The following is a 26,557-nucleotide window of genomic DNA, read 5'->3' on the forward strand; positions in this document are numbered from 1 at the left end:
GAAATCATGGGGGAAGGGCCTTGGCCAGGGAGGTGACCAAGAACCCAATGGTCACTCTGACAGAGCTCTAGAGTTCCTATGTGAAGATGGGAGAAGCTTCCATAAGGACAATCATCTCTGCCACTCTCCACCAATCAAGCCTTTATGGTAGAGTGAACAGACGGAAGCCACTCCTCAGTAAAAGGCACATGACAGCCCTGTTGGTGTTTGCCAAAAGTCACCTAAAGACTCTCAGATTCTCTGGTCTGATGAAACCAAGTTTGAACTCTTTAGCCTAAATGCCAAGCGTCACGTCTGGAGGAAACCTGGCACCATTCCTACGGTGAAGCATGGTGGTGGCAGCATCATGCTGTGGGGATGTTTTACAGTGGCAGGGACCGGGAGACCAGTCGGAATCGAGGAAAATATGAACGGAGTAAAGTACAGAGAGATCCTTGATGAAAACTTGCTCCAGGTCCCTCAGGACCTCAGACTGAGGCAAAGGTTCACCTTCCAACAGGACAACGACCCTAAGCACACAGCCAAGACAACATAGGAGTGGCTTTGGGACAAGTCTTTGAATGTCCTTGAGTGGCCCAGCCAGAGCCCGGATTTGAACCCGATCGAACATCTCTGGAGAGACCTGAAAACAGCTGTGCAGCAACACTTCCCATCCAACCTGACAGAGCTTGAGAGGATCTGCAGAGAAGAATGGGAGAAACTCCCCAAATACAGGTGTGCCAAGTTTGTTGCGTTATACCAAAGAAGACTCGATGCTGTAATCGCTGCCAAAGGTGCTTCAACAAAGTACTGAGTAAAGGGTGTGAATACTTATGTAAATGTGATATTTCATTATAATTTTTTTAATATAAATTAGCAACATTTTCTAAAAAACTGTTTTTGCTTCGTCATTATGGTGTATTGTGTGTAGATTGTAGAAAAAACTATTGAATCCATTTTAGAATAAGACTGTAACATAACAAAATGTGGAAAAAGTCAATGGGTCTGAATACTTTCCAAAGGCACTGTATATACTGTATTTTACTCAATGCCACTCTGACATTGCTCATCCTAATATTTATATATTTTACTTTTTGATTTGTGTGTATTGTTGTGAGTTGTTAGATACTACTGCACTGTTGAAGCTAGGAACACAAGCATTTCGTTACACCCGCGATAACATCTGCTAAATATTTGTATGTGACCAATAAAATTGGATTTGATTTTAAATGCACACAAGACAAGTGGAGAAAAAAAGACATGGAAAACGCAATTGAATAATTATAATTACAAGTGTTAAGACTGTTCCGGGTAAAACAATGTTAACCTTTCCTTAGAAAATAGACGGGCCTCGAGTGTCAACGCGGTCAAAAGTGTCATGTTCGCTTCGAAAGTAAAAGTATATTTTTCTCGTGTTTACGTGAAGCAATGGTCGTTCGCGTTTCATTTGATTTGGCTTACAGGGGCAATGTTGCTATACAATTAATTGGCAGATGTGTTACCTTTGACTTTTTAGGCCAATTGTTGCTAAATAGGTTTGATAATGTCAATGTGGATTTGATTGGATAGTAGCCGGGAGCTTGAGGTGTCTGATACTTGTGAGATTTGTTTATGCCATACATGCACTTTCAGAATTGTTTGACGAGCTACTCATAGGTGGGCTGCGAGCTCGCGATCGACTCTTTGGAGCCCTTTTCCAGAACAATCAATGGTCCAGACATGAAGAAAAAGGTTGGTCGTCACTAGTTACCACAGCCACAAAGTTATAAACCCCGCCCATTTCTTAAATGTATCTTCTTAAAATGTAATATTAAACCTAACACTTAAATTAACCGCACTTTTAACCTTATGCATAACCCTAACCTTAAATTGAGACCGAAAAGCAAATGTTTGTTTTAATTAAGTTTTACGATGTTGACTTTGTGGCTTGGGTAAGTAGTGGAAACCCAACAAGTTTTGGAGTGAGGCATTGTGGGACTTTTTTTTATATAAGTCACGTGATTTATTTTCCTCTGAAGACTGTCACCCCCTAAGAAGGGAAAACGAAACATATTTTGCTCAGCTATCTGGCTGTAATATGTTGTAAAATGGACCAAATAGAAAGCTCAAATTTCTCTACAGCTGAGGAAGATGAATCTGCGAAGAAATTAGTATGGTGTTTGACACGAGTCGGGAAAGATTTGGACTGGCTCCGCTTGTTCGAGAATACAGAGGTACAGTAGCTAACGATAGTTAGCCGTTAGTAAATGTAGCTGCGAATCAAACATACATGTATGTACATTTTAAGTAGTTAGCCGTTTGTTGCTGAAGTTGAACCTCAACCTACTGGCTAGCTAGCTACCTAGAGTGTTAGCTAAATCCCTCTTGAATGCGAAATGGTAGTCAAGGGCTGAGACCTGTTCAGTATGCAAAGCCCTCTGTCACTCAAACTTATTCCAGCATCTGCCAGCTGGAAATACTATATTTGCCAATCGGTGTGTACAGTGTAGGCTACCCTCTGAAGCATAGGTTACTGTAGCCTAGTACTGACAACGTTACTAGTTTAATTCATAAATTACACGTGCACACATTCGACACTTCCACACTCATCACATACGCTGCATTTCCCCTGACACCCAATTGTCTATCCTGTTACTGTTTATTGTCTATCCTGTAACGTTACCTCAATTTCCTCGTACACCTGCACATTGACTTGGTAACTTACTGGTATCCCATGTATATAGCCAAGCTATCATTGCTCATTGTGTATTTGTTCCTCGTGTTACTATACATGTTTTTTCTGTATTATTGTATATTGCGCTGTTGAAGGGCCCGTAATTAAGCATTTCACTGTTAGTATACACCTGTTTATATTGGATGTTTAGAAAATGTACTTTTTCAATGCTAGTAAAGGGTACGATAGTTATCACGTTTCACATTGGATTTACTAACTACAAAACGGTAAGACGTGTTTGTTATTCAAGTGCTGCTCTGCACACAAGTTTAACGTTTGGCAAGGTCCAACATTAAACCAACTCGGGAGTTCAAAGTTCCTCCATAAAAGCCGCTCCTCCGTAGGTATAATAATTATGTAACGTTAGACATGTCATAAGACGCCTAGCACTTCATGACAAGCTTCCTCCATCTCCATGTTTGTCTTTCATAATGATTAAACCATGCTGTTCCGGGAGGCAAAATATACAATTGGCTCTTAACAGTGGTAAAAATACTTTCAAGTACTAAAGTATTTTGGGGGGATATATGTACACTGCTCAAAAAAATAAAGGGAACACTTAAACAACACAATGTAACTCCAAGTCAATCACACTTCTGTGAAATCAAACTGTCCACTTAGGAAGCAACACTGATTGACAATAAATGTCACATGCTGTTGTGCAAATGGAATAGACAAAAGGTGGAAATTATAGGCAATTAGCAAGACACCCCCAAAAAAGGAGTGATTCTACAGGTGGTGACCACAGACAACTTCTCAGTTCCTATGCTTCCTGGCTGATGTTTTGGTCACTTTTGAATGCTGGCGGTGCTCTCACTCTAGTGGTAGCATGAGACGGAGTCTACAACCCACACAAGTGGCTCAGGTAGTGCAGTTCATCCAGGATGGCACATCAATGCGAGCTGTGGCAAAAAGGTTTGCTGTGTCTGTCAGCGTAGTGTCCAGAGCATGGAGGCGCTACCAGGAGACAGGCCAGTACATCAGGAGACGTGGAGGAGGCCGTAGGAGGGCAACAACCCAGCAGCAGGACCGCTACCTCCGCCTTTGTGCAAGGAGGTGCACTGCCAGAGCCCTGCAAAATGACCTCCAGCAGGCCACAAATGTGCATGTGTCTGCTCAAACGGTCAGAAACAGACTCCATGAGGGTGGTATGAGGGCCCGACGTCCACAGGTGGGGGTTGTGCTTACAGCCCAGCACCGTGCAGGACGTTTGGCATTTGCCAGAGAACACCAAGATTGGCAAATTCGCCACTGGCGCCCTGTGCTCTTCACAGATGAAAGCAGGTTCACACTGAGCACATGAGCACATGTGACAGACGTGACAGAGTCTGGAGACGCCGTGGAGAATGTTCTGCTGCCTGCAACATCCTCCAGCATGACCGGTTTGGCGGTGGGTCAGTCATGGTGTGGGGTGGCATTTCTTTGTGGGGCCGCACAGCCCTCCATGTGCTCGCCAGAGGTAGCCTGACTGCCATTAGGTACCGAGATGAGATCCTCAGACCCCTTGTGAGACCATATGCTGACATATGCACATTTGTGGCCTGCTGGAGGTCATTTTGCAGGGCTCTGGCAGTGCACCTCCTTGCACAAAGGCGGAGGTAGCGGTCCTGCTGCTGGGTTGTTGCCCTCCTACGGCCTCCTCCACGTCTCCTGATGTACTGGCCTGTCTCCTGGTAGCGCCTCCATGCTCTGGACACTACGCTGATAGACACAGCAAACCTTTTTGCCACAGCTCGCATTGATGTGCCATCCTGGATGAACTGCACTACCTGAGCCACTTGTGTGGGTTGTAGACTCCGTCTCATGCTACCACTAGAGTGAGAGCACCGCCAGCATTCAAAAGTGACCAAAACATCAGCCAGGAAGCATAGGAACTGAGAAGTTGTCTGTGGTCACCACCTGCAGAATCACTCCTTTTTTGGGGGTGTCTTGCTAATTGCCTATAATTTCCACCTTTTGTCTATTCCATTTGCACAACAGCATGTGAAATTTATTGTCAATCAGTGTTGCTTCCTAAGTGGACAGTTTGATTTCATAGAAGTGTGATTGACTTGGAGTTACATTGTGTTGTTTAAGTGTTCCCTTTATTTTTTTGAGCAGTGTACTTTACTATTTATATTTTTGACTACTTTTATTTCTACATTCCTGAAGAAAATTATGTACTTTTCACTCCATACATTTTCCCTGACACCCAATAGTACTCGTTACATTTTGAATGCTTAGCAGGCTAGAAAATGGTCCAATTTGCACACTTATCGAGAACATCCCTTGTCATTCGCTTGTCACACTACTGCCTTTGATCTGGCGCACTCACTAAACACAAATTCATTGTTTTTAAATTACAACCATTACATACAATACATGTCACCAGTGGTGATTTTAGCATGTAAATCTTGGAGCAAAAAATACATTTTAGATTCATGCCAGCAATGGTGACCCATCGTTCAAGGCAGGTGGGGCTCTGCTATGTTTTTTCCCCAAATGCAGTAAAAGAGGCTGAATGAACTAGTTCACTGCTAGACAAGACTTCGCTGATAGCCGGGTGTGTATTTGTGAATTTTTATTATGATCCTCATTAGCTAATTACTTTACAAACATTTAACAAATAGACAATTATCTATTTCCTGTCCAGTCATATTGTTTCTCGCATTAGAACTTAATTGTTTCTTTCTTGAAGGTGGCTTTACTTTCTGCCTGAGAAATATGGATTGGTAAAGAGCAACATTCAGCTATGGCTCTATATAAAACTGTAAAGGAGATTTGTCCTTGGGTTATCTTAGATCGGGTATTCCCAAACGTGCAATGCCTGTCGTGGGTATGCCAAATAAAAATGACATTCACTTTCTTTTTTACTTCACATTTTCAAACAGTCCATTTATATTTTCCAACGGGGCTATACATTTGAGCGAGGATTTTTTTTCTTGCCTGTGTATCCATGTTTCACTGCCAGAAATTAAATGAAACCATCTAGAGTTCAGTGAAATAACAACACAATGTCAATTACAGGTAGTCTAGTCAAATAATTAACATTCAATCTAATTAACTGTTACTCTCTCACGGGAATTCTACTTACTGTCCATATGTAGCCAAATGTAGCTGCTGCTCATGTTGGTATCTGTACTGATGGCGCAAAAGCCATAACAGGGAGACGTAGTAGAGTGGTAACATGCGTGCAAGCAGTTGCTCCCGACGCCACTTGGGTACACTGCAGCATCCACCGAGAGGCTCTTTCTGCCAAGGGAATGTCTGACAGCTTGAAAGACGTTTTGGACACTACAGTGAAAATGGTTAACTTTGTTAAAGCAAGGCCCCTGAACTCTCGTGTATTTTCTGCACTATGCAATGATATGGACAGCGACCATGTAACGCTTTTACAACATACAGAAGTGCGCTGGTCATCAAGGGTATTGACTGACCATTGACTGACCATTTTCACTTGTCTGACCGCTTGCATGATAATGAGTTTCTCATACGACTGGCCTATCTGGGTGATGTTTTTTCTCGCCTGAACGATCTGAATCTAGGATTACAGGGACTCCAACTATTTTCAAGAAGAAGCACCTGAGTGAGTTGGGTGCGCAATTACGCAGGTACTTTCCCGAAACGAATTACACAAACAACCGGATTCGTTATCCCTTTCATGCCCTGCCTCCAGTCCACTTACCGATATCTGAACAAGAGAGCCTCATCGAAATTGCAACAAGCTGTTCTGTGAAAATTGAATTTAACCGAAGGCACTGCCAGATTTCTGGATTGGGCTGCGCTCAGAGTATCCTGCCTTGGAAAATCGGCTGTTAAGACACTGATACCCCTTGCAACCACAACCTATGTGAGAGTGGATTCTCAGCCCTCACTAGCATGACAACTAAATACAGGCACAGACTGTGTATGGAAAATGATTTAAGACTGACTCTCCAGTTATGTGCATCCTTTCAAGCACAACCTTCTCATTAACCTGTGGTGAGTTATTCACAATTTTCGATGAACAAATAAAGTTTTATATGTAAGATGGCTAAATAAAGAGCAAAATTATTGATTATTATTTATGCTTTGGTCCTATAAGAGTTCTTTGTCACTTCCCACGAGCCGGGTTGTGACATAAGAATGAGTTTATGTTTAATAAATGTATTGTGTTTGTTTGGCAGGCTTACAATGGCAAAAAATAAACATTTGAGTGCGCTGACCCTGGTGCAGGAGGAGGTACGCAGCTGGAGTTTGAATGTTTGAAGGGGTACGGGACTATAAAAAGTTTGGGAACCACTGTCTTAAGTGCCCTGAATTTACCTGTCTGGTTTGTTGGTTATGCATGTCACTAGTATGTACTAACTGGACTGAAAAAAACTGTTTAAAAAGAAAATCAGAAGACTGGATAGTAATTTGTTTTCAATGTGAAGCCATGAGAGATTCTGGTGCATTTGGATAATATTCATACCGATAGAGCTAATCTGGCAGCCCTGTTTTGGAGATTTTAATATCTTTCATTACTGCAGATGACCATATAACTGGACAGTCAGTACTCTAAGTGTGATAGGACCAGGGATTGAATCACCTGATTGAGTGCTATATGTTACGTACTCTGAATTTTTTTTTTTGTAACAGCAATTCCCTTACCCATCTTAATAATATTATCTATGTGTTCTGACCATGATAAAGTTGAGTCCGACATGACGCCTAGTATTTTTTTTTTTTTTCACTTGCTCTACATGATATCTATTCATCGACAAATTCAATTAGGTTTCATCAGCAAGCATATCTTGAACCAAATACAATACATTTAGTTTTAGAAATGTTCAACACCTATTTGTTCATATCAGTTCTTAGTTCACTACTCAGTACATCTGTTAGCTCATTACATTCTGATGCTGCGCTATACATTGTAGAGTCATCAGCATACATTACCACTCTTGCTTTGTTCATTACTGAAGGTAAAGCTAGAGAAGAGAAGTGGGCCTAGGCAGCCTCCTTGAGAAACACTACAGTGTATATCTTTACTGTTTGAAAATCTACCAATTTAAGAACATGTTTTGCCTTCTCTTGGATAGATGGCTTTCCGTCCAGGATAGAGCTGTAGACTTAAAACCATAACATTTGAGTTTACCTAGTAACAGTTAGTGATCAATTACATGAAAAGCAGCACTGAAATCAAATAACACTGCACCCACTAACTTCCTGTCATCCATACTCTAACCAGTCATCTGTCATTTGTGTTAAGGCCGTACTTATAGAATGCCCTTTGTATGCGTGCTGGAAACCTGTTGTCAGACCATTACTTGAGAAATAATCCTTGATTTTTACAGATACAACACAGATAGCAAGCTTATATGACGACTATTAGGACCAGTGAGTGAATGCAGATTTTTTTTATCCTTAGTGGAATAACCTTTGACTCTCTCCAGACTTCTGTGCACACCCCATACATCAAGCACCTAGAGATTGGGGTAGGTTTTTGGTTAGTTGTAACTCAGCAATTTGGCGTCAAGATTATCTGTACCAGGTGAGAGACAACAGCATCCTTTCTACATCTTCCCTTTATACTTGGTGAAATTTAAATATGCATTGCCTCTCCGTCATGATTCAATCTTTTATTAGGGTGTATGACATGGAGCCATCAGTTGGAATCATAGCATTCCTCAACTTTTCCATTTTGCCTGTAAAATATGAATTAAAGTAGTTTGCAATGTTGTGGTTTTGTAATGAATATACCCTCTGATTCAACAGAGGCAGACATGTTAGAATTCCTACCCAGAATGGCCTTCAACATTCTCCAGTTTTTCCCCCATCACCCTTCACACATTTATTTTGTGCTGATTGAATCCCTTTTCAATCCCTGATTGAACCCTCTGTAGGACCACCGGTAGCTTGTTTTCCTAGTGAGTGCAACCAAGTTATGATCACTACATCCTAGTGCCACTGATACAGCTTTAGAACAATGTTCAGCCATGTTAGTAAAAATGTGATCGATACAAGTTGATGATGTGATAACGGACCTATTAGTGAACGTTCTGGTTGGCAGTGGTGTAAAAGTACTTTAAAGTACAAAAGTATTTTGGTGTGTGTATCTGTACATGACTTTACTATAAATGTGTACAACTTTTTACTTCACTACATTCCTAATGAAAATAATGTACTTTTTATTCCATACATTTTCCCTGACACCCAAAAGTACTTTTTACATGATGAATGCTTAGCATGGCAGGAAAATTATAAATCACGCACTTATCATGAGAACAGGAGGTCATCCCTACTGCCTCTGATCTGGCAGACTCACTAAATATAAATGCATTGTTTGTAAATCATGTTGGAGTATCAGTACATTTTAAAAACAAGAAAATGGTGCCATCTGCTTTGCTTAATAAAAGGAATTTGAAATTATTTTTACTTTTGATACTTAAGTATATTTAGAACCAAATACTTTTAGACTTCTACTCAAGTATTATTTTACTGGGTGACTTTTACTTGAGTAACTTTCTATTTAGGTATCAATACTTTTACTCAAGATGACAATTGGGTACTTTTTCCACCCCTGCTGTTGTAAATGTCATAACTTGGGTCAGGTTACATACATTGGCAACAGAAGTGTGTTTCTTATTTGACAGTTGGTGTTTAAAAAAATATATATTCATTTCTCCCCAAAAATATATTTACCTATTTTCATCAGATATCTTATCCAACATTTCGCATATTACATCAAGATATTTCACATCAGCACTAGGTGCCCTATAGCAGCAACCAACTAGTATACGTTTCTAATGTGGTGTTAGGTTCTTATTTTTCAGAGTAATTAACTTACGGACACTAGATAAGCTTTAACCAAGTTTAATTCTTCCCAAAGGTTCTGTACAGCTGTAATCGGACAGCAAAACATTTCTCACTTCACAGTTATACATCCTACTTAAAACACTCCTCCTTCTCCAATCCTTAGTTTATGGCTCCACAGGAAGCTAATATAGAGGCTAACAGGATAACAAACCTTTATTACTGCCTTAAAAACGTCTTATGGCTGAAGTCCCGTTAACGGGATCGATATGACAACAGCCAGTCGAAGTGCAGGGCGCCAAATTCAAAAAAACAAATCTCATAATTAAAATTCCTCAGACATTCATGTGTCTTATATCATTTTAAAGGTAATCTTGTTGTTAATCCCACCAAGTGTCCGATTTCAAATGGGATTTACAGCGAAAGCACTACAAACGATTATGTTAGGTCACCACAAAACCACAATAATCACAGCCATTTTTTCCAGCTAAAGATAGCTTCACAAAAAACAGAATAGAGATAAAATTAATCACTAACCTTCGATTATTTTCATCAGATGACACTCATAGGACTTCATGTTACACAATACATGCATGTTTTGTTTGATTAAATTCATATTTATATCAAAATCTGAGTTTACATTGAGGCGACTAGATTCACTAGTTGCAAAAACATCAAGACTTTGCATAGCCACATCGTTTCAACAGAAATACTCATGATAAATATAGATGATAATACAAGTTATACACATGGAATTATAGATATACCTCTCCTTAATGCAACCGCTGTGTCAGATTTCAAAAAAACTTTACGGAAAAAGAAACCCACGCTATAATCTGAGACGGCGCTCAAAAGTAAAACACCACAAAGATGGCGTCAACATAAACAAGAAAATATATGATAAATATTCCCTTTGATGATCTACATCAGAAAGCACACCAGGAATCCCAGGTCCACAATAAATGTTTGTTTTGTTCGGAAAAAATTGTTATTTATGTCCAAATACCTTCTTTTGTTAGCCCGTCTGGTTTACATATCCAAATGCTAATTCTGGTCAGCGTTATATCGGACAAAAAAATTCAAAAAATGATATTACCGGTCGAAGAAACATTTCAAACTAAGTACATAATCAATCATTAGGATGTTTTTAACATGCATCTTGAATAACGTTCCAACCGGAGAACTACATCGACTTCAATTGAGAGATGGAACAGAGCTGCCTCTCACGTGAACGCGCGTGTTGAATGCATGGCACCTCATACTAAATTCTGTCTCCTTCGACCCCCCTTCACATTAGTCATCAGACTTAGTTCTATTGACTGCTGACATCCAGTGGAAGCCATAGGAAGTGAAAACTCATCCATATGTCTCTGTATTTTGAATAAGAGTTTGGTTGAAAATATGGCACCCCCAGAAAAAATACAAACAGGAAGTGGAACTTCTCAGGTTTTTGCCTGCCATATGAGTTCTGTTAATCTCAGACTTAATTCAAACAGTTTTAGAAACTTTAGAGTTTTCTATCCAATACTAATAATAATATGCATATATTAGCGACTGAGGAGCTGGCCGTTTACAATGGGCACCTTTCATCCAAGCTACTCAATACTGCCCCTTCAGCCATAAGAAGTTAAGAGAATCTGTCCTCACCTCAACCCCTCCTTCATCTAATCCACAGATGTCCTGTCTCCCCTGTTTCACACGTTGCTCTCCTCACATTCCGAAGCCATCTGTCTTCAGAACCATTAACTTCTGACATAACCCAGTCTCTTTCACTTCCTATTATTCATTTCCAATTATTCATTTACTATCTCAATGATCAAAGTTTAGCCGATTCCAACAGTGGTAAATGCACCTGTACCCAAAGTGCCTCTAATCAATTCAACATTAAGTCCTTATATTGTTTTGCTTGAATATGACTCTGGATGTGAACTGTAACTCCACCCCCTATCTATTTCTGTCCCTCCTGAACAAATTGTATCCATGTATAGAGATCTCGGCAGCCTCAAAAGAAGAACTCCTTGGGAGTGAGGGTGAACAATCAGTTTGTCATACCTGAGGTATGCTATGTCAACTCGTTCTCTTGCAGCCTTCATAGCTGGTATTAGTTCCTTTCTTCTTTGACGGACTGCATCAGAGAAATCCTCATTGATGCATTTGGCTTTTTCAGACTGCAAGCTTGTCCTTGAACCTGAGGAATTTCACTACAATTGGCCTGGGTCTGCTTCCATTGACACCACCAGGGCCCTCTGGTTTCCCATACCGGTGAGCACGTTCCAGCTCAACCTGTTGATCCAATTGTAGCTCCTCGGAAAACAGCTTTCATACTTTCTCCTCTGATTCAGCCCGTGTCTCACTTTGTTTCTCCTGGATACCATGTATTACAAGATTATTTCTCCTCGATTGTCCATCCATGTAATCAGCCTTCCCAGACATGTTCTGGAGGCCCTCCCTGACTGTGGTGACTTCATTCTGCATAGAGGAACAGTTTCTGGGAAGTGTATCCTATGTGGTCTTCAATACATCCACATCATTCTGTGTGAACTGAAGGCTTGTGTTAATGTCTTGTACATCTTTAGTCAGGTCCTCCAGCCGTTTGTTGGTAGACTCCATGATCATTTGTCTAATGATCTGTATTATGTCGTTCTGTATTATGTTTTGTGTGGACCCCAGGAAGAGTAGCTGCTGCTTTTGCAAAAGCTAATGGGGATCCTAATAAAATACCAAATTTGTATGAAGCTTTTAAAGTTATTTTCCTGCTGAAGTATAGTTTCCTTATACTTTCTGCTTCTTCATGAGTTCATGTAACTGCCTAACAGATGTGATCCTCGTCTTTTTTCTGAGGCATAGAAGTACTAATAGTAGGGCGAGCCCGCTATTCACTCCGTAAAATGAATGACGCCGGCAGGAGAACACTCTAGAAATCCTAAGTAGTCCTAAGCTCAAGACAATCGAAGTGCCGCCCTAGCCACAAGGGCTAACTGCTTAGCGGGCTTGCTATCCAGCAGAAGTAGACCAGGTTGCCTAGCTTGATAGCTAGCAGCTAAGCTAGATCCTTTGTCAATGTAGTACCACCTTGTTTGAGCATGGATCCCGGGACATATATCAGCGGTCCAAGCGTTAATGCTAACTGCGACACAGGATCCAGATATCAATAGGAAAACTATTATAAACTTTTATTAGCTAACTAGGTTATTTGGTCAAGTGTAGCAGTGCTAGTGTTTGGACAGCTTTATGTAGGCTCAAACAGTTTGTGGGCACTGTTTGTCACCGTTATAGTGTAATTAATGTATTGTTTAGTGTCGTGGCTTTGTTGGCATGCATAAAAGTGGGCATTTGCCCCTCCAAGATTTACATGCTCAATTCGCCACTGCATGCCAGCAAAGCCACAACACTAAACAATACTTGAATTGCACTATAACGGTGGCAAACCGCGCCCACAAACTGTTAGAGCCTACATAAAGCTGTCCCAACAGCAGAGCTTACTTTTCAGCACCATGGAGTGAATCCTTACCACTACTACACCTGGCTATCAGCAGAGCCTTGTCTGGCAGCAAAACAGTTTATTCAGCCTCATTTACTGCCTTTTGAAAAAACATAGCTGATATGGCTGACCTGCTTAAACAAATGTGTTTTCTACTGACAATTGATGTACAAATTATGGCGTAAGGTGTCGAGTGAATAAGAGGCGATCTGTAATTTCGGTTAAGACAATAATAAGCGAGCTAGGACAGACGTAGTCAATAACTATTTGTTCAGTACTTTTAATGTAGTGCAACAAATTATTAGGGGGAGGCACATGGGCTACTGACAGCTTACTACACAACATAAACAAGGTTGAATCATGACGTCAGTGATCTTCAGGCCGGCGCTCTAGAAAGAGGCCCGATTTGGAGCTCTCCTACCCCCAGAGTTCCCAGTTGGCTTAAACTCACCGAAGTCTGGAGATTTTCCAATTCCGAGTTTCCAATTGTTTTGAACACGGCAGAAGTCATGCTGGATTAACAGCATGGCCAATGTATTCAACCTTCTATGGCCAATGGTCTTGCATGTTTATTATTTTAAGTTTAGGAAAGAGACCCTTTAACCCAGACTTGGACCACACACCCACTCCGCTTAATAGTAGGCTAGTGATTTGCTTTGCAACGCTTGCAGTTAGCCACTGATTCCTTCCACTCATTGTTGTATTTGAGATTTCCAGCTTGTTGTGTAATGTTTATGGCCGATGAGCACTGATACGTTTTATCTGTAATTTCTCTTCATATGACAAGGATTGAAAAGGATTTGCCAGTAGATTGTCGACTTTATTCATGACGATGACTACTTTTCTAGCTTGCTAGCTAAAATTTTAGGAGTATGAGGTTGGACATTAGTCCAATCAAGGCTACGGTAGATGTAAACTGAATTGATGTCATTTTATCTGTGGCAAATGACCTTGAGGCTTCTTGGATGTGCACTTCTAATGTAACTCTATGGCAGCATTCAAGGGGCTTGAATTTTCGAGCTCTACCCGTAGATTTTGCGGTGAGGTAATGTCCATAATGAGTGACAGAACACTGAGCCAATCACGGCGCAACTAGAGAACATCCACTTGACACGTACTTCCGGCGCCGACAGATGGCCGCCTCACTTCGCGTTCCTAGGAAACTATGCAGTATTTTGTTTTTTTACGTGTTATTTCTTACATTGGTACCCCAGGTAATCTTAGGTTTTATTACATACAGTCGGGAGGAACTACTTAATATAAGAGCAACGTCAACTCACCATCATTACGACCAGGAATATGACTTTCCCGAAGCGGATCCTGTGTTTTGCCTTCCACCCAGGACAATGGATCTGATCCCAGCCGGCGAACCTAAACAACGTCGCCGTAAAAGGGGCAAACGAAGCGGTCTTCTGGTCAGGCTCCGGAGACGGGCACATCGCGCACCACTCCCTAGCATACTACTCGCCAATGTCCAGTCTCTTGACAACAAGGTTGATGAAATCCGAGCAAGGGTTGCCTTCCAGAGAGACATCAGACTGTAACGTTCTTTACTTCACGGAAACATGGCTCACTCGAGAAACGCTATCGGAGTCGGTGCAGCCAGCTGGTTTCTCCACGCATCGCGCTAACAGAAACAAGCATCTTTCTGGTAAGAAGAGGGGCGGGGGGGTATGCCTTATGATTAACGAGACGTGGTGTGATCATAACAACATACAGGAACTCAAGTCCTTCTGTTCACCTGACTTAGAATTCCTCACAATCAAATGTCGACCGCATTATCTACCAAGAGAATTCTCTTTGATTATAATCACAGCCGTATATATATTTTTTTATTTATCCGTTATTTTACCAGGTAAGTTGACTGAGAACACGTTCTCATTTGCAGCAACGACCTGGGGAATAGTTACAGGGGAGAGGAGGGGGATGAATGAGCCAATTGTAAACTGGGGATTATTAGGTGACCGTAATGGTTGAGGGCCAGATTGGGAATTTAGCCAGGACACCGGGGTTAACACCCCTACTCTTACGATAAGTGCCATGGGATCTTTAATGACCTCAGAGAGTCCGGACACCCGTTTAACGTCCCATCCGAAAGACGGCACCCTACACAGAGCAGTGTCCCCAATCACTGCCCTGGGGCATTGGGATCTTTGTTTAGACCAGAGGAAAGAGCACCCCCTACTGGCCCTCCAACACCACTTCCAGCAGCATCTGGTCTCCCATCCAGGGACTGACCAGGACCAACCCTGCTTAGCTTCAGAAGCAAGCCAGCAGTGGTATGCAGGGTGGTATGCTGCTGGCATATATTCCCCCCCCCCCCCCCCCCCCAAGCAGACACATCGATGGCCCTGAACGAACTTTATTTGACTATGTAAACTGGAAACCACATATCCTGAGGCTGCATTCATTGTAGCTGGGGATTTTAACAAGGCTAATCTGAAAACAAGACTCCCTAAATTCTATCAGCATATCGATTGCGCAACCAGGGCTGGTAAAACCCTGTATCATTGTTATTCTAACTTCTGCGACGCATATAAGGCCCTCCCCCGCCCTCCTTTCGGAAAAGCTGACCACGACTCCAATTTGTTGCTTCCAGCCTACAGACAAACTTTAACAAGAAGCTCCCGCGCTCAGGTCTGTTCAACGCTGGTCCGACCAATCTGATTCCACGCTTCAAGACTGCTTCGATCACGTGGATTGGGATATGTTCCGCATTGCGTCCAACAACAACGTTGACGAATACGCTGATTCGGTGAGCGAGTTCACTACACAAACAGTGTAGCTATTCCCTCCGCAAGGCAATCAAACAAGCTAAGCGTCACTATAGAGACAAAGTAGAGTTGCAATTCAACGGCTCAGACACAAGAGATATGTGGCAGGGTCTACAGTCAATCACGGATTACAAAAAGAAAACCAGCCCCGTCGCAGACCAGGATGTCTTGCTCCCAGACAGACTAAATAACTTCTTTGCTCGCTTTGAGGACAATACAGTGTCACTGACACGGCCCGCTACCAAAACCTGCGGACTCTCCTTCACTGCAGCCGACGTGAGTAAAACATTTAAACGTGTTAACCTTCGCGAGGCTGCAGGCCCAGACGGCATCCCCAGCCGCGTCCTCAGAGCATGCGCAGACCAGCTGGCTGGTGTGTTTACGGATATATTCAATCAATCCTTATCCCAGTCTGCTGTTCCCACATGCTTTAAGAGGGCCACCATTGTTCCTGTTCCCAAGAAAGCTAAGGTAACTGAGCTAAATGACTACCGCCCTGTAGCACTCACTTCCGTCATCATGAAGTGCTTTGAGAGACTAGTCAAGGACCATATCACCTCCACCCTACCTGACACCCTAGACCCACTCCAATTTGCTTACCGCCCCAATAGGTTCACAGACGCAATCGCAACCACACTGCCCTAACCCATCTGGACAAGAGGAATACCTATGTGAGAATGCTGTTCATCGACTACAGCTCAGCATTTAACGCCATAGTACCCTCCAAACTTGTCATCAAGCTCGAGACCCTGGGTCTCAACCCCGCCCTGTCCAACTGGATACTGGACTTCCTGACGGGCCGCCCTCAGGTGGTGAGGGTAGGTAACATCTCCACCCCGCTGATCCTCAACACTGGGGCCCCACAAGGGTGCGTTCTGAGCCCTCTCCTGTACCTCCTGTTCACCCACGACTGCGTGGCCATGCACGCCTCCAACTCAATCATCAAGTTTGCGGACGACACTCCAGTGGTAGGCTTGATTACCAACAACGACGAGGCGGCCTACAGGGAGCAGGTGAGGGCCCTCGGAGTGTGGTGTCAGAAATAACCTCACACTCAACGTCAACAAAACAAAGATTGTGGACTTCAGGAAACAGCAGAGGGAGCACCCCCCTATCCACATCGACCGGACAGTAGTGGAGAGGGTAGTAAGTTTTAAGTTCCTCGGCGTTCACATCACGGACAAACTGAATTGGTCCACCCGCACAGACAGCGTTGTGAAGAAGGCGCAGCAGCGCCTCTTCAACCTCAGGAGGCTGAAGAAATTCGGCTTGTCACCAAAAGCACTCACAAACTTCTACAGATGCACAATCGTGAGCATTCTGTCGGGCTGTATCACCGCCTGGTACGGCAACTGCTCCACCCACAACCATAAGGCTCTCCAGAGGGTAGTGAGGCCTGCACAACGCATCACTGGGGGCAAACTACCTGCCCTCCAGGACACCTACACCACCTGATGTCACAGGAAGGCCATAAAGATCATCAAGGACCACAACCACCCGAGCCACTGCCTGTTCACCCCGCTATCATCCAGAAGGCGAGGTCAGTACAGGTGCATCAAAGCAGGGACCGAGAGACTGAAAAACAGCTTCTATCTCAAGGCCATCAGACTGTTAAACAGCCACCACTAACATCGAGTGGGTGCTGCCAACATACTGACTCAACTCCAGCTCACTTTAATAATGGAAATTGATGGGAATTGATCAAAAATGTATCACTAGCCACTTTAAACAATGCCACTTAATATAATGTATATACTGTACTCGATACCATCTACTGCATCTTGCCTATGCCGTTCTGTACCATCACTTGTTCATATCTTTATGTACATATTCTTTATCCCTTTACACGTGTGTATAAGGTAGTAGTTGTGGAATTGTTAGGTTAGATTACTCGTTGGTTATTACTGCATTGTCAGAACTAGAAGCACAAGCATTTCGCTACACTCGCATTAACATCTGCTAACCATGTGTATGTGACAAATCAAATTTGATTTGATACCAACCCTTACGCTCCATATTTTGCACTTGCTACTCCACCACCATAGAAGCTCTGAGCTAGGTTGAAACACCTGCATTTTGGAGATGCTTTACTCAAGAAAAAGTGACCATTTTTGTATGTGGCTTTACATTGTTTGCAAACTGATATTACATCTATTAATGCTAAAATAACATACGAAACTGGCCCGACCTGCCCTGAATGGCGGGTCGCCAGATGTCACATAGAGAAATGTTCTAGTGATGTTATGCTATCATACAGAGAACTAGGGACTCTAATTCTGCTCTATGCAAATAAATAGTATTGTAAACATTATGCAAAAAAAGTATAACCAGCTACTGTGTGAATGAAATGCCCTAAGCTCCATTCTTGTCTCAGGTCACAATTGGACGTGGCTTAAATGTCACTCACCAGCTCGTGTCCCCAAGCTGCCCCCTAATGATATCCAGAATGCACTGTATGTTCAAGCAACGAGACGGAGGCCAATGGACGGTGACCGATAAGAAGGTACAGCTTCTCCATATATCCAATTTTTAAATGAAATAGTGTTTTTATTATAAAAGAAAAAGGTTTGAGCAGTTTATTCTTTTTTCAGAGCCTTAATGGTGTGTGGGTGAATGGAGAACGAATTCCTGTGGACAAAGCTCACCTGCTGAGGCTTGGGGACTCGATAAAGTTGGGGGTGCCCATCGTCGGCACCAAAGTGGAGTATGAGTACATACTTGTTCGGCAGCGCCTCGAGGACATCAAACCCTATCTAGTGACGGGACCTAGTGAAGGGGCATGCGCCACATCCAGAATCAAGAAGACGAAGAGGAAATTTAACTCTGAACTGGAGCCTTCAACCTCATCTAAATCCAAGCTCTACCGCCACTCTGCCACAGAAAAGTCCCAGGGCCAGCCCTGCCCCACAGACGAGCCCCGGGACAGGCCAGGGACCAGGGTACGGGAGGAGGCCGGGCCCAGCGTGCGGCAGCATCGGAGGCTGGACTCGCTTCTAGAGAGACCCAGCAGTCCTAGCAGGAATCTGTCCAGCCTGCAAATGTACGTCTGTCTCCTGCTGCTACATTTATAACATATTGGGCAGGTTCTATATAAAAGAGAATATGTCTCTTTCTCAATTGTCTAGAAATCAGTCCTCGTTTCCTTTCCTTGTCAGCACTGATTGGAAAAGACTTGACAGGTGAAACAATATGATGGAAGCTCATCATTAGGCTGGCTTTCACCAGGTCAATTATTTTGATCAGCAAAGAGTTGCAAAATTCTGGTAACTTTTCCAGAAATCCTGTTAGGAAGATTTCTGGAGTCAGTAGGGAATAAGCAGGAAATCCGGATCCTCCGACCAGGATTTCTGGAAAACCTGGGAAATTTTGTGAAAGTTAGCAAAATCTTGCAACCCTAGATCAGCACGAGGAAAGGAGGACAGATTTGTAGAAAAGGCCAGGTGTTCTCATTATTAACATCCAAACTGAAAAACAAAAATGTACTGATTGGCTGCTAGGTACAGCCAGAACATGCTGGTGCTGTTGGAGCGGATGAACTTCACCCAGCGGCGGGTGGAGGCCCTGGAGGGTGAGGGGCGGCGACAGCGGGACGACCCTCACCGGGAGGAGCAGGTGAGGGAGCTGCAGAGCCAGCTGGAGATGCTGAGGGGCCAGCTGCACAGGATGGAGTTGTTGGAGAGGTCCATCAGCGAGACTGAGAACCGCCTGGAGGTGAGCCTCAGTAAGGGGATATCAGGGATTCATCTAGAATTCCTGCTTTTTATAAGATTATCCTCCAATCACATAACATTTACAGACCTATACCCCGTTGCTAGCCTATTATTTGTTGTTGTTGTGATCAGTGCCTTCAGAAAGTATTCATACCCCTTGACTTATTCCACGTGTTACAGCCTGAATTCAAAATGGATTGAATAGTTTTTCCTCCCTCACCCATCTACACACAGTAGCCCATAATGACAAAGTAAAAACATGTTTTTAGAAATTATATTAAATGTATATTGAAAATGAAATGCATAAATATGCAATTTACATAAATATTCATAGCCCTCATTCAATACTTTGTAGAAGCACCTTTTTGGAGGCGATTACAGCTTTCAGTCGTCTTGGGTATCTGTTTCAGCTTTGCACATCTGGATTTGTGGATTTTCGCACTGTCTGTAAAGTTAAATTGGGAGTGGCAATCAACAGCACTCTTCAAGTCTTTCAATGGGATTCAAGTCTGGGCTTTGGCTGGGCCACTGTTCTGAAGCCATTCCGGCATTGCTTTGGCTGTATGCTTGGTTGTTGTCCTGTTGGAACGTAAAAACTTCGACCCCCCCCCCCAGTCTGAGGTTGTTTGCACTCTGAAGCAGCTTCCCATCAAGAATTTGCCTTTATTTGTCTCCATTCATTGTTCCCTCTTTACCAGTCTCCCTGTCGCTGAAAAGCATCCCCATAGAATGATGTTGCCACTACCATGCTTCACGGTAGGGATGGTGTTAGACAGGTGATAAGCTGTGCTTGGTTTTCTCCAGACATAGCGCTTTGCATTCAGGCCAAAAAGATACATTTTTGTCTCATCAAACCACAGAATCTTTTTTCTTCTGTCTTTCCACTGTCCCATAAAGACCAGATTGGTTAAGGGTTGTAGAGACTGTTGTCCTTCTGGCAGGTTCTCCCATCTCAGCCAAGAAACTCTGTAGTTTTGTTAGTGGTCATTGTTTTCTTGGTCACCTCCCGGATCAAGGTCCTTGCCTGGTTGCTAGTGCTGAGCGATCAACTGAAATCTCAAGTTTCTCGGGTTTTAAACAACTAATTGTTTTATTTCTGTGATCTTATTGCGCACATTGCACAGTTTCTCTAGAGATAAATCAGATCCAGACTGAACTATGCAATGAGGTAGGGAGCTTGTTTCCAACAGGCCAATATTCTACATGGATTAGATTCAACTTTGTCATTGAACAAGTACAGTACAACTAAATGCAATTAGCATCTGACCAGAAGTGCAAATATAAGAATGCAAAAAATGTACAAGTGAAACAATTAAAGACAATGTATGTTAAGTGGGATGTATAAATGTGCAATGAAGGCAAATGGCAAGTCTAAATGTGCAATGACGGCAAATTGAAAGTGCAAGGAGGCATTCAACTGAAATGCAGGAATAGCAGCAATGAGGTTACCGAGGTATTAATTGTTTTATTCTGTGTTACAGCATTCAACCCACATAATGCATAGTGCATTTAATGTAATTTTTTTAAATTGAAACTGATAACCTTGATAAATATATTATGTTTTTATCTAACTGAAACAACCTCAAAAAGCACAAATTGCTCAGCACTACCAGTTGCACAGTTTGGTCGGACGGCCAGCTCTAGACAGAGTCTGGGTAGTTCCATCATTTTTCCATTTACCAGTGATGGAAACCAATGTGCTCTTAAATGTTCATTACTCTAGAAATTGTTTTATACCCTTTCCCAGTTATACAGTACCAGTCAAAAGTTTGGACACACCTACTCATTCCAGGTTTTTTGTTTTTGTTTACTATTTTCTACATTGTAGAATAATAGTGACGACATCAAAACTATGAAATAACACATGGAATCAGGTAGTAACCAAAAAAGTGTTAAACAAATCAAAATACATTTGAGGTTCTTCAAAGTAGCCACTCTTTGCCTTGATGACAGCTCATTGGGTAGTCACCTGTAATGCATTTCAATTAACAGGTGTGCCTTGTTAAAAGTTAATTTGTGGAATTTCTTTCCTTAATGCGTTTGAGCCAATCAGTTGTGACAAGGTAGGGTTGGTATGCAGAAGATAGCCCTATTTAGTAAAGGACCAAGTCCATATGGCAAGAACACCTCAAATAAGCAAAGAGAAACGACAGTCCATTACTTTAAGACATGAAGGTCCGTCAGAAAATTAAGAACTTTGAACGTTTCTTCAAGTGCAGTCGCAAAAACCAAGCGCTATGATGAAACTGGCTCTCATGAGGACTGCCACAGGAACAGAATACCCAGCATTACCTCTGCTGCAGAGGATAAGTTCATTGGAGTTACCAGCCTCAGAAATCGTTAATTAACTGCACTTCCGATTGCAGCCCAAATAAATGCTTCAGCGTTCAAGTAACAGACACATCTGAACATCAACTGTTCAGAGGAGACTGTGTGAATCATGGTTGAATTGCTGCACAGAAACTACTAGTAAGGGACACCAATAAGAAGAATAGACTTGCTTGGGCAAAGAAACACAAGCAATGGACATTAGACTGGTGGAAATCTGTCTTTTGGTCCGACTACAAATTTGCGATTTTTGGTTCCAACCACCGTGTCTTTGTGAGATGCAGAGTAGGTGAATGGATGATCTCCGCATGTGTGGTTCCCACCGTGAATTATGGAGGTGTGGGGGTGCCTTGCTGGTGACACTGTCTGGTTTAGTTAGAATTCAATGCACACTTAACCAGCATGGCTACTACAGCATTCTGCAGCGATATGCCATCCCATCTGGTTTGAGCTTAGTGGGATTATCATTTGTTTTTCAACAGGACATTGACCCAAAACACACCAGGCTGTGTAAGGGCTATTTGATCAAGAAGGAAATGGATGGAGTGCTGCATCAGATGACCTGGCCTCCACAATCACTTGACCTCAACCCAATGTCTCTTTTTTGTGTTAATTTATTTTCCTAATGAAACGGAATAAAGTTTCTTCATGGGTTGGGATGAGTTGGACCGCAGAATGAAGGAAAAGCAGCCAACAAGTGCTCAGCATATGTGGGAACTCCTTCAAGACTGAAAAAGCATTCCTCATGAAGCTGGTTGAGAGAGTGCTTAGAGAGTGCAAAGCTGTCATCAAGGCAAAGGGTGGCTATTTGAAGAATCTCAAATATTTTGATTTGTTTAACACCTTTTTGGTTTCAACATGATTCCATATGTGTTATTTCATAGTTTTGATGTCTTCACTATTATACATTGTAGAAAATAGTAAAAATAAAAACACCCTTGAATGAGTAGGTGTGTCCAAACTTGAGAGAGAATTGTAATGAGGCATACAGGACCAATCTTGGAGAGCTACGGACAGTTCCTTGGACTTCATTGGTATAGTTTCTGCTCTGACATGCACTTTCAACTGTGGGACCTTTATAGACAGGTGTGTTTCTTTCTAAATCTTGTCCAAACAATTGAATTGGTCACAGGTTGTAGCGACATCTCAAGGATGATCAAAGAAAATTGGATGCACCTGAGCTCAATTTGGATTGTCATAGCAAAGGGGTATGAATACTTACTGTATGTAAATGTGATTTCTGCATTTTCTTTTTCAATAAATTTGCTAAAATGTCAACAACAAAAAACACTGTCATTATGAAGTATTGTGTGTAGATGGGCGAGAGAAAACAAACATTTAATCCATTTTGAATTCGGGCTGTAACGACAATGTGGATTTAGTCAAGGGTTATGAATACGTTCTGAAGGCACTGCATATATTATACTACTTTGACAAGACCTTTCAGGAGGAATCTTACACAAACGTATTTGAGTGTATAGTAGAGCAAATATATATTTGATCATGGTGTGCTCCAGAATGATGACCCATTTAACACTGGCAAATGTGTTTGTTGTTTTTAAAGGTGCAAAAAACACAGCATGAAGAGGAGGGTTTGACAGAACAGTTGGAGGAGAAGGGTTTGAAAAAGCAGCTGGAGGAGGCATTGCAAGAGGTAAGCAACATAAAACATTAAGCTCTTGTATTAAAGGCCTGACAACTCTATTTGTGTAACCAATCTTGAATCTGTTGCAATCCGTATAGCAAAGAAAAGTCATAGAGGAACTTGCACTCTCTCGACAAGGCTTCGAGGACGTCCTCAAGGCCAAAGACAAAGAGCTGGAGGTGACAAAGGTAAGCTACCTTCAGCGTGACTTCCTCACTCAATTGAATTTCCTAACTCGTTTGAATGAAACTGTCTTCACTTGAGATGCCTGGATTAAAATAAATTGGTGAGGTTTCAAACCAATGTGTTGTCTTGCAGGAAGAGAAGGAGAGGGCGAGAACTCAAAAGGAGGAAGTGGTAACACAAATGACGGAGGTGCTGGAGAACGAACTTCAATGCATCATTTGTTCTGAGCTTTTCATTAGGGTAAATATTTTGACCGTTTTATCGAGTTCCCATTGGATATCAATAACAGTCATGTACAGTTAAGTTTACATCTCTGTCTGGGAGTATAGCTACTGACTGGAAGACGCTGTACTGTAATCTCAATCTGTAATTCCAATGTTATCACAACGAAAGGTTATGGTGAAGGCCCAATGCGGCTGTTTTTATCTCAATATCAAATCATTTTTATCTGTTATTGGCAGAGAGGCTTGGAACTCTTTATTTTTCTATTAACTTATACCGCCTGTTGATGTCACCGGACAAGCCAAAACTCCACCCGTTTAAACCTGCTGATTTTAAAACTATATATATATATGTGTATAATATTAATTATTGAACCTTTTATTTAACTAGGTAGGTCAGTTGAGAACAAATTCTTATTTACAATGACAGCCTACCCCGGTCAAACCCGGACGACGCTGGGCCAATTGTGCGCCACCGTATGGGACTCCCAATCACGACCGGTTGTGATACAGCCTGGAATCGAACCAGGGTCTAGTGACGCCCCCAGCACTGAGATGCAGTGCCTTAGACTGATGATCTACCTTTCAAGTCTCTATGAAAATGCTATTTTTGTTACAAATGTAACCAGACCCATGCACATCCACTAATAATGGTCAACTTGTAGCAGGCATTCTAGAAAATGTACATTGGTCTCATAATAAATCTATTAAGTAAAAGCCCACGTGCTAGTGAGTAGCCAGCTAATCTTTCATATTGAAAGTCTTGCCAATTTGGATCCATTTGCTTGATAATAAGGTAGAACAGTTGAACTGTTATGAATACACCCTCCTGTCCGCCTCCAACTGTTTGAACATCACAGCCTGTTCACTTCCAGATATTGAAATCAAGTGGCTTACCTAGTGAAGAAGATGCTTATTTCTCAGAAGGAGAACAAGTTGCCAATTCCTCATTTAAATGTGTGTTTTTATGCTCATTGCACATTTTTATAAAACGGACTAGACAGCTAGCACATAAGTCTGTCTAAAATGCTGCTAGCAGTACTGCAATGCACGACAAACTGAGCAATCATGTTCATTGATACTCTTGGTTTAGTAGGGTCAGCTTTGTTCTACATTTTGGGAGTTGAAACACAACCTTTCTAACGATATCCTTTTTAAGTTCTTAACTGTTACAGTAAAATAATGTCAAAGCATTTCGGTGTCCATATGACTGATTTTTGTTTGACCAAACCTCCAATGCAAATAGTTTAAAGGGATTTTGGCAATGAGGCCCTTTATCTACTTCCCCAGAATCAGATGAACTCGTGGATTCCGTTTTTATTTCTCTGCGTGAGGTTTGAAGGTCGTTGCTAACATGCGCTAGTGCAATGACTGGAAGTCTATGGTAACGCTAGGTAGCATTGGCTCGCAAAAACGACCTCTAACTAACTTCATACTGGACACAGAGACATAGAATTGGTATCCACGAGTTCATCGGACTCTGGGAAAGTGCCAAAATCCCAATGTATCCCTTACACTGCTTGTTGTCAGAGAGGAAGAAGGTCATCTTTCGTCATTGTTGTGAGTGGCAGGGCAAGGGGCTTCGTGTCTGCAAGTGGGAAGGTGCACACAGCACAGAAGGAGCTAAGGATATGAGACCAAAAAGACACAGAACACTCATAAAATAAAATAAATACGATACAGGCATTTGGAACATCGCGCTAAAACATTAATTTGATATATCGCCTAGCCCTATTTTTAACCAGAAACTAACACTTTTACAGTTTAATATGATACAAAACACTGGTAAAACCGAATTTCGAATGCTGTGAGCCTTTAATCTGAGCTGTTATGTTTCGATCTTTCGTTCATATATCCCCTACAGGCGGTGACTCTTAACTGCGCCCACAGCTTCTGCCTGCACTGCATCAGTGAGTGGCGCAAGCGGAAGGACGAGTGCCCCATCTGCCGGCAGGCCATCCTGTCTCAGACCCGCTCGCTGGTGCTGGACAACTGCATCGATCGCATGGTGGAGCAGCTCAGCCCAGACATGAAGCAGAGACGACTGGTGCTCATCACTGAGAGGAAAGGTGAGAGGTGCGTTCACCCCACTCCTAAGTTTGATGAAGTTGTTGAGGGGAAGCCTTGGAATTCATGGGTGAAGATGTGGTGGATGGATGGATGGAAGGAAGGACGGATGGATGGATGTTTGTGAGTGATAAGTCAAATCAAAGTTATTCAACAAGTGCCTTACCGAACACGACCCAGGTCAGTGTGGGTCTGAAGGGCTCTCATGGTGCCTTCTACTACTGTCTCTCCACACAGCCCAGCCAGAGGAGGTGATGGTGATCCACGACGACGACAGTAGTAGTAGTAGTAGTAGTAGCAGCAGCAGTAGCAGTAGTAGCAGCAGCAGTAACAGTGACCTCTTCATGGATAGCTTCAGCTCCGTCATCTCCCTGGAAGGGAGCGTCATTTGGAGCTCCAGCCCTGCATCTTATATCAGTGATGATTCAGATGTGGACAATGTTGATCTTTAGCCAATTTGACATTGCGTGTTTCACGTAACTTTTTTCTTTCTTTTTTCTGTTACACGCATTGTCCTGTAAGGTTGTCAGACGGCCGTGGAGAGTGCAGAGGAAAAAGCCAGTCCTTGACAGGAAACTAAGGCACTCAATATTGTACGATTAAATTACGTTAGTGTTCATATATTTGGTAACAGTGTCTTTTTCTTTTTTGTGTTCATTTATTTTCCCATTGAAACAGAATAAAGTTTCTTCATTCA

General features: G+C 42.4%; 1 protein-coding gene across 5 annotated transcripts; it reads left to right on the forward strand.

Annotated features, from left to right (window-relative positions):
* Positions 1–1,983: 1,983 nt before the first annotated feature.
* On the forward strand, positions 1,984–26,557 carry LOC139556105 (E3 ubiquitin-protein ligase rnf8-like). 5 transcript variants are annotated; one of them, XM_071369648.1, is made up of 11 exons: positions 2,064–2,192; positions 11,437–11,505; positions 11,616–11,710; positions 18,078–18,206; positions 18,295–18,743; positions 19,201–19,414; positions 23,306–23,395; positions 23,485–23,574; positions 23,705–23,812; positions 25,658–25,862; positions 26,098–26,557. In XM_071369648.1, exons 4-11 carry the CDS (start codon positions 18,138–18,140, stop codon positions 26,310–26,312), a joined length of 1,440 nt encoding a protein of 479 aa, XP_071225749.1. In that variant the 5' UTR covers positions 2,064–2,192; positions 11,437–11,505; positions 11,616–11,710; positions 18,078–18,137; the 3' UTR covers positions 26,313–26,557. The 5 variants fall into 5 exon arrangements, with proteins under 5 accessions (XP_071225747.1, XP_071225750.1, XP_071225746.1 ...); XM_071369646.1 differs by lacking the exons at positions 11,437–11,505; positions 11,616–11,710 and having other exon boundaries at positions 1,984–2,192; positions 25,658–25,869; XM_071369649.1 differs by lacking the exons at positions 11,437–11,505; positions 11,616–11,710 and having other exon boundaries at positions 1,984–2,192; positions 25,658–25,869; positions 26,103–26,557.

Source organism: Salvelinus alpinus, chromosome 27 (assembly GCF_045679555.1).
Source record: "Salvelinus alpinus chromosome 27, SLU_Salpinus.1, whole genome shotgun sequence".
Taxonomy (NCBI): Eukaryota; Metazoa; Chordata; class Actinopteri; order Salmoniformes; family Salmonidae; genus Salvelinus; species Salvelinus alpinus.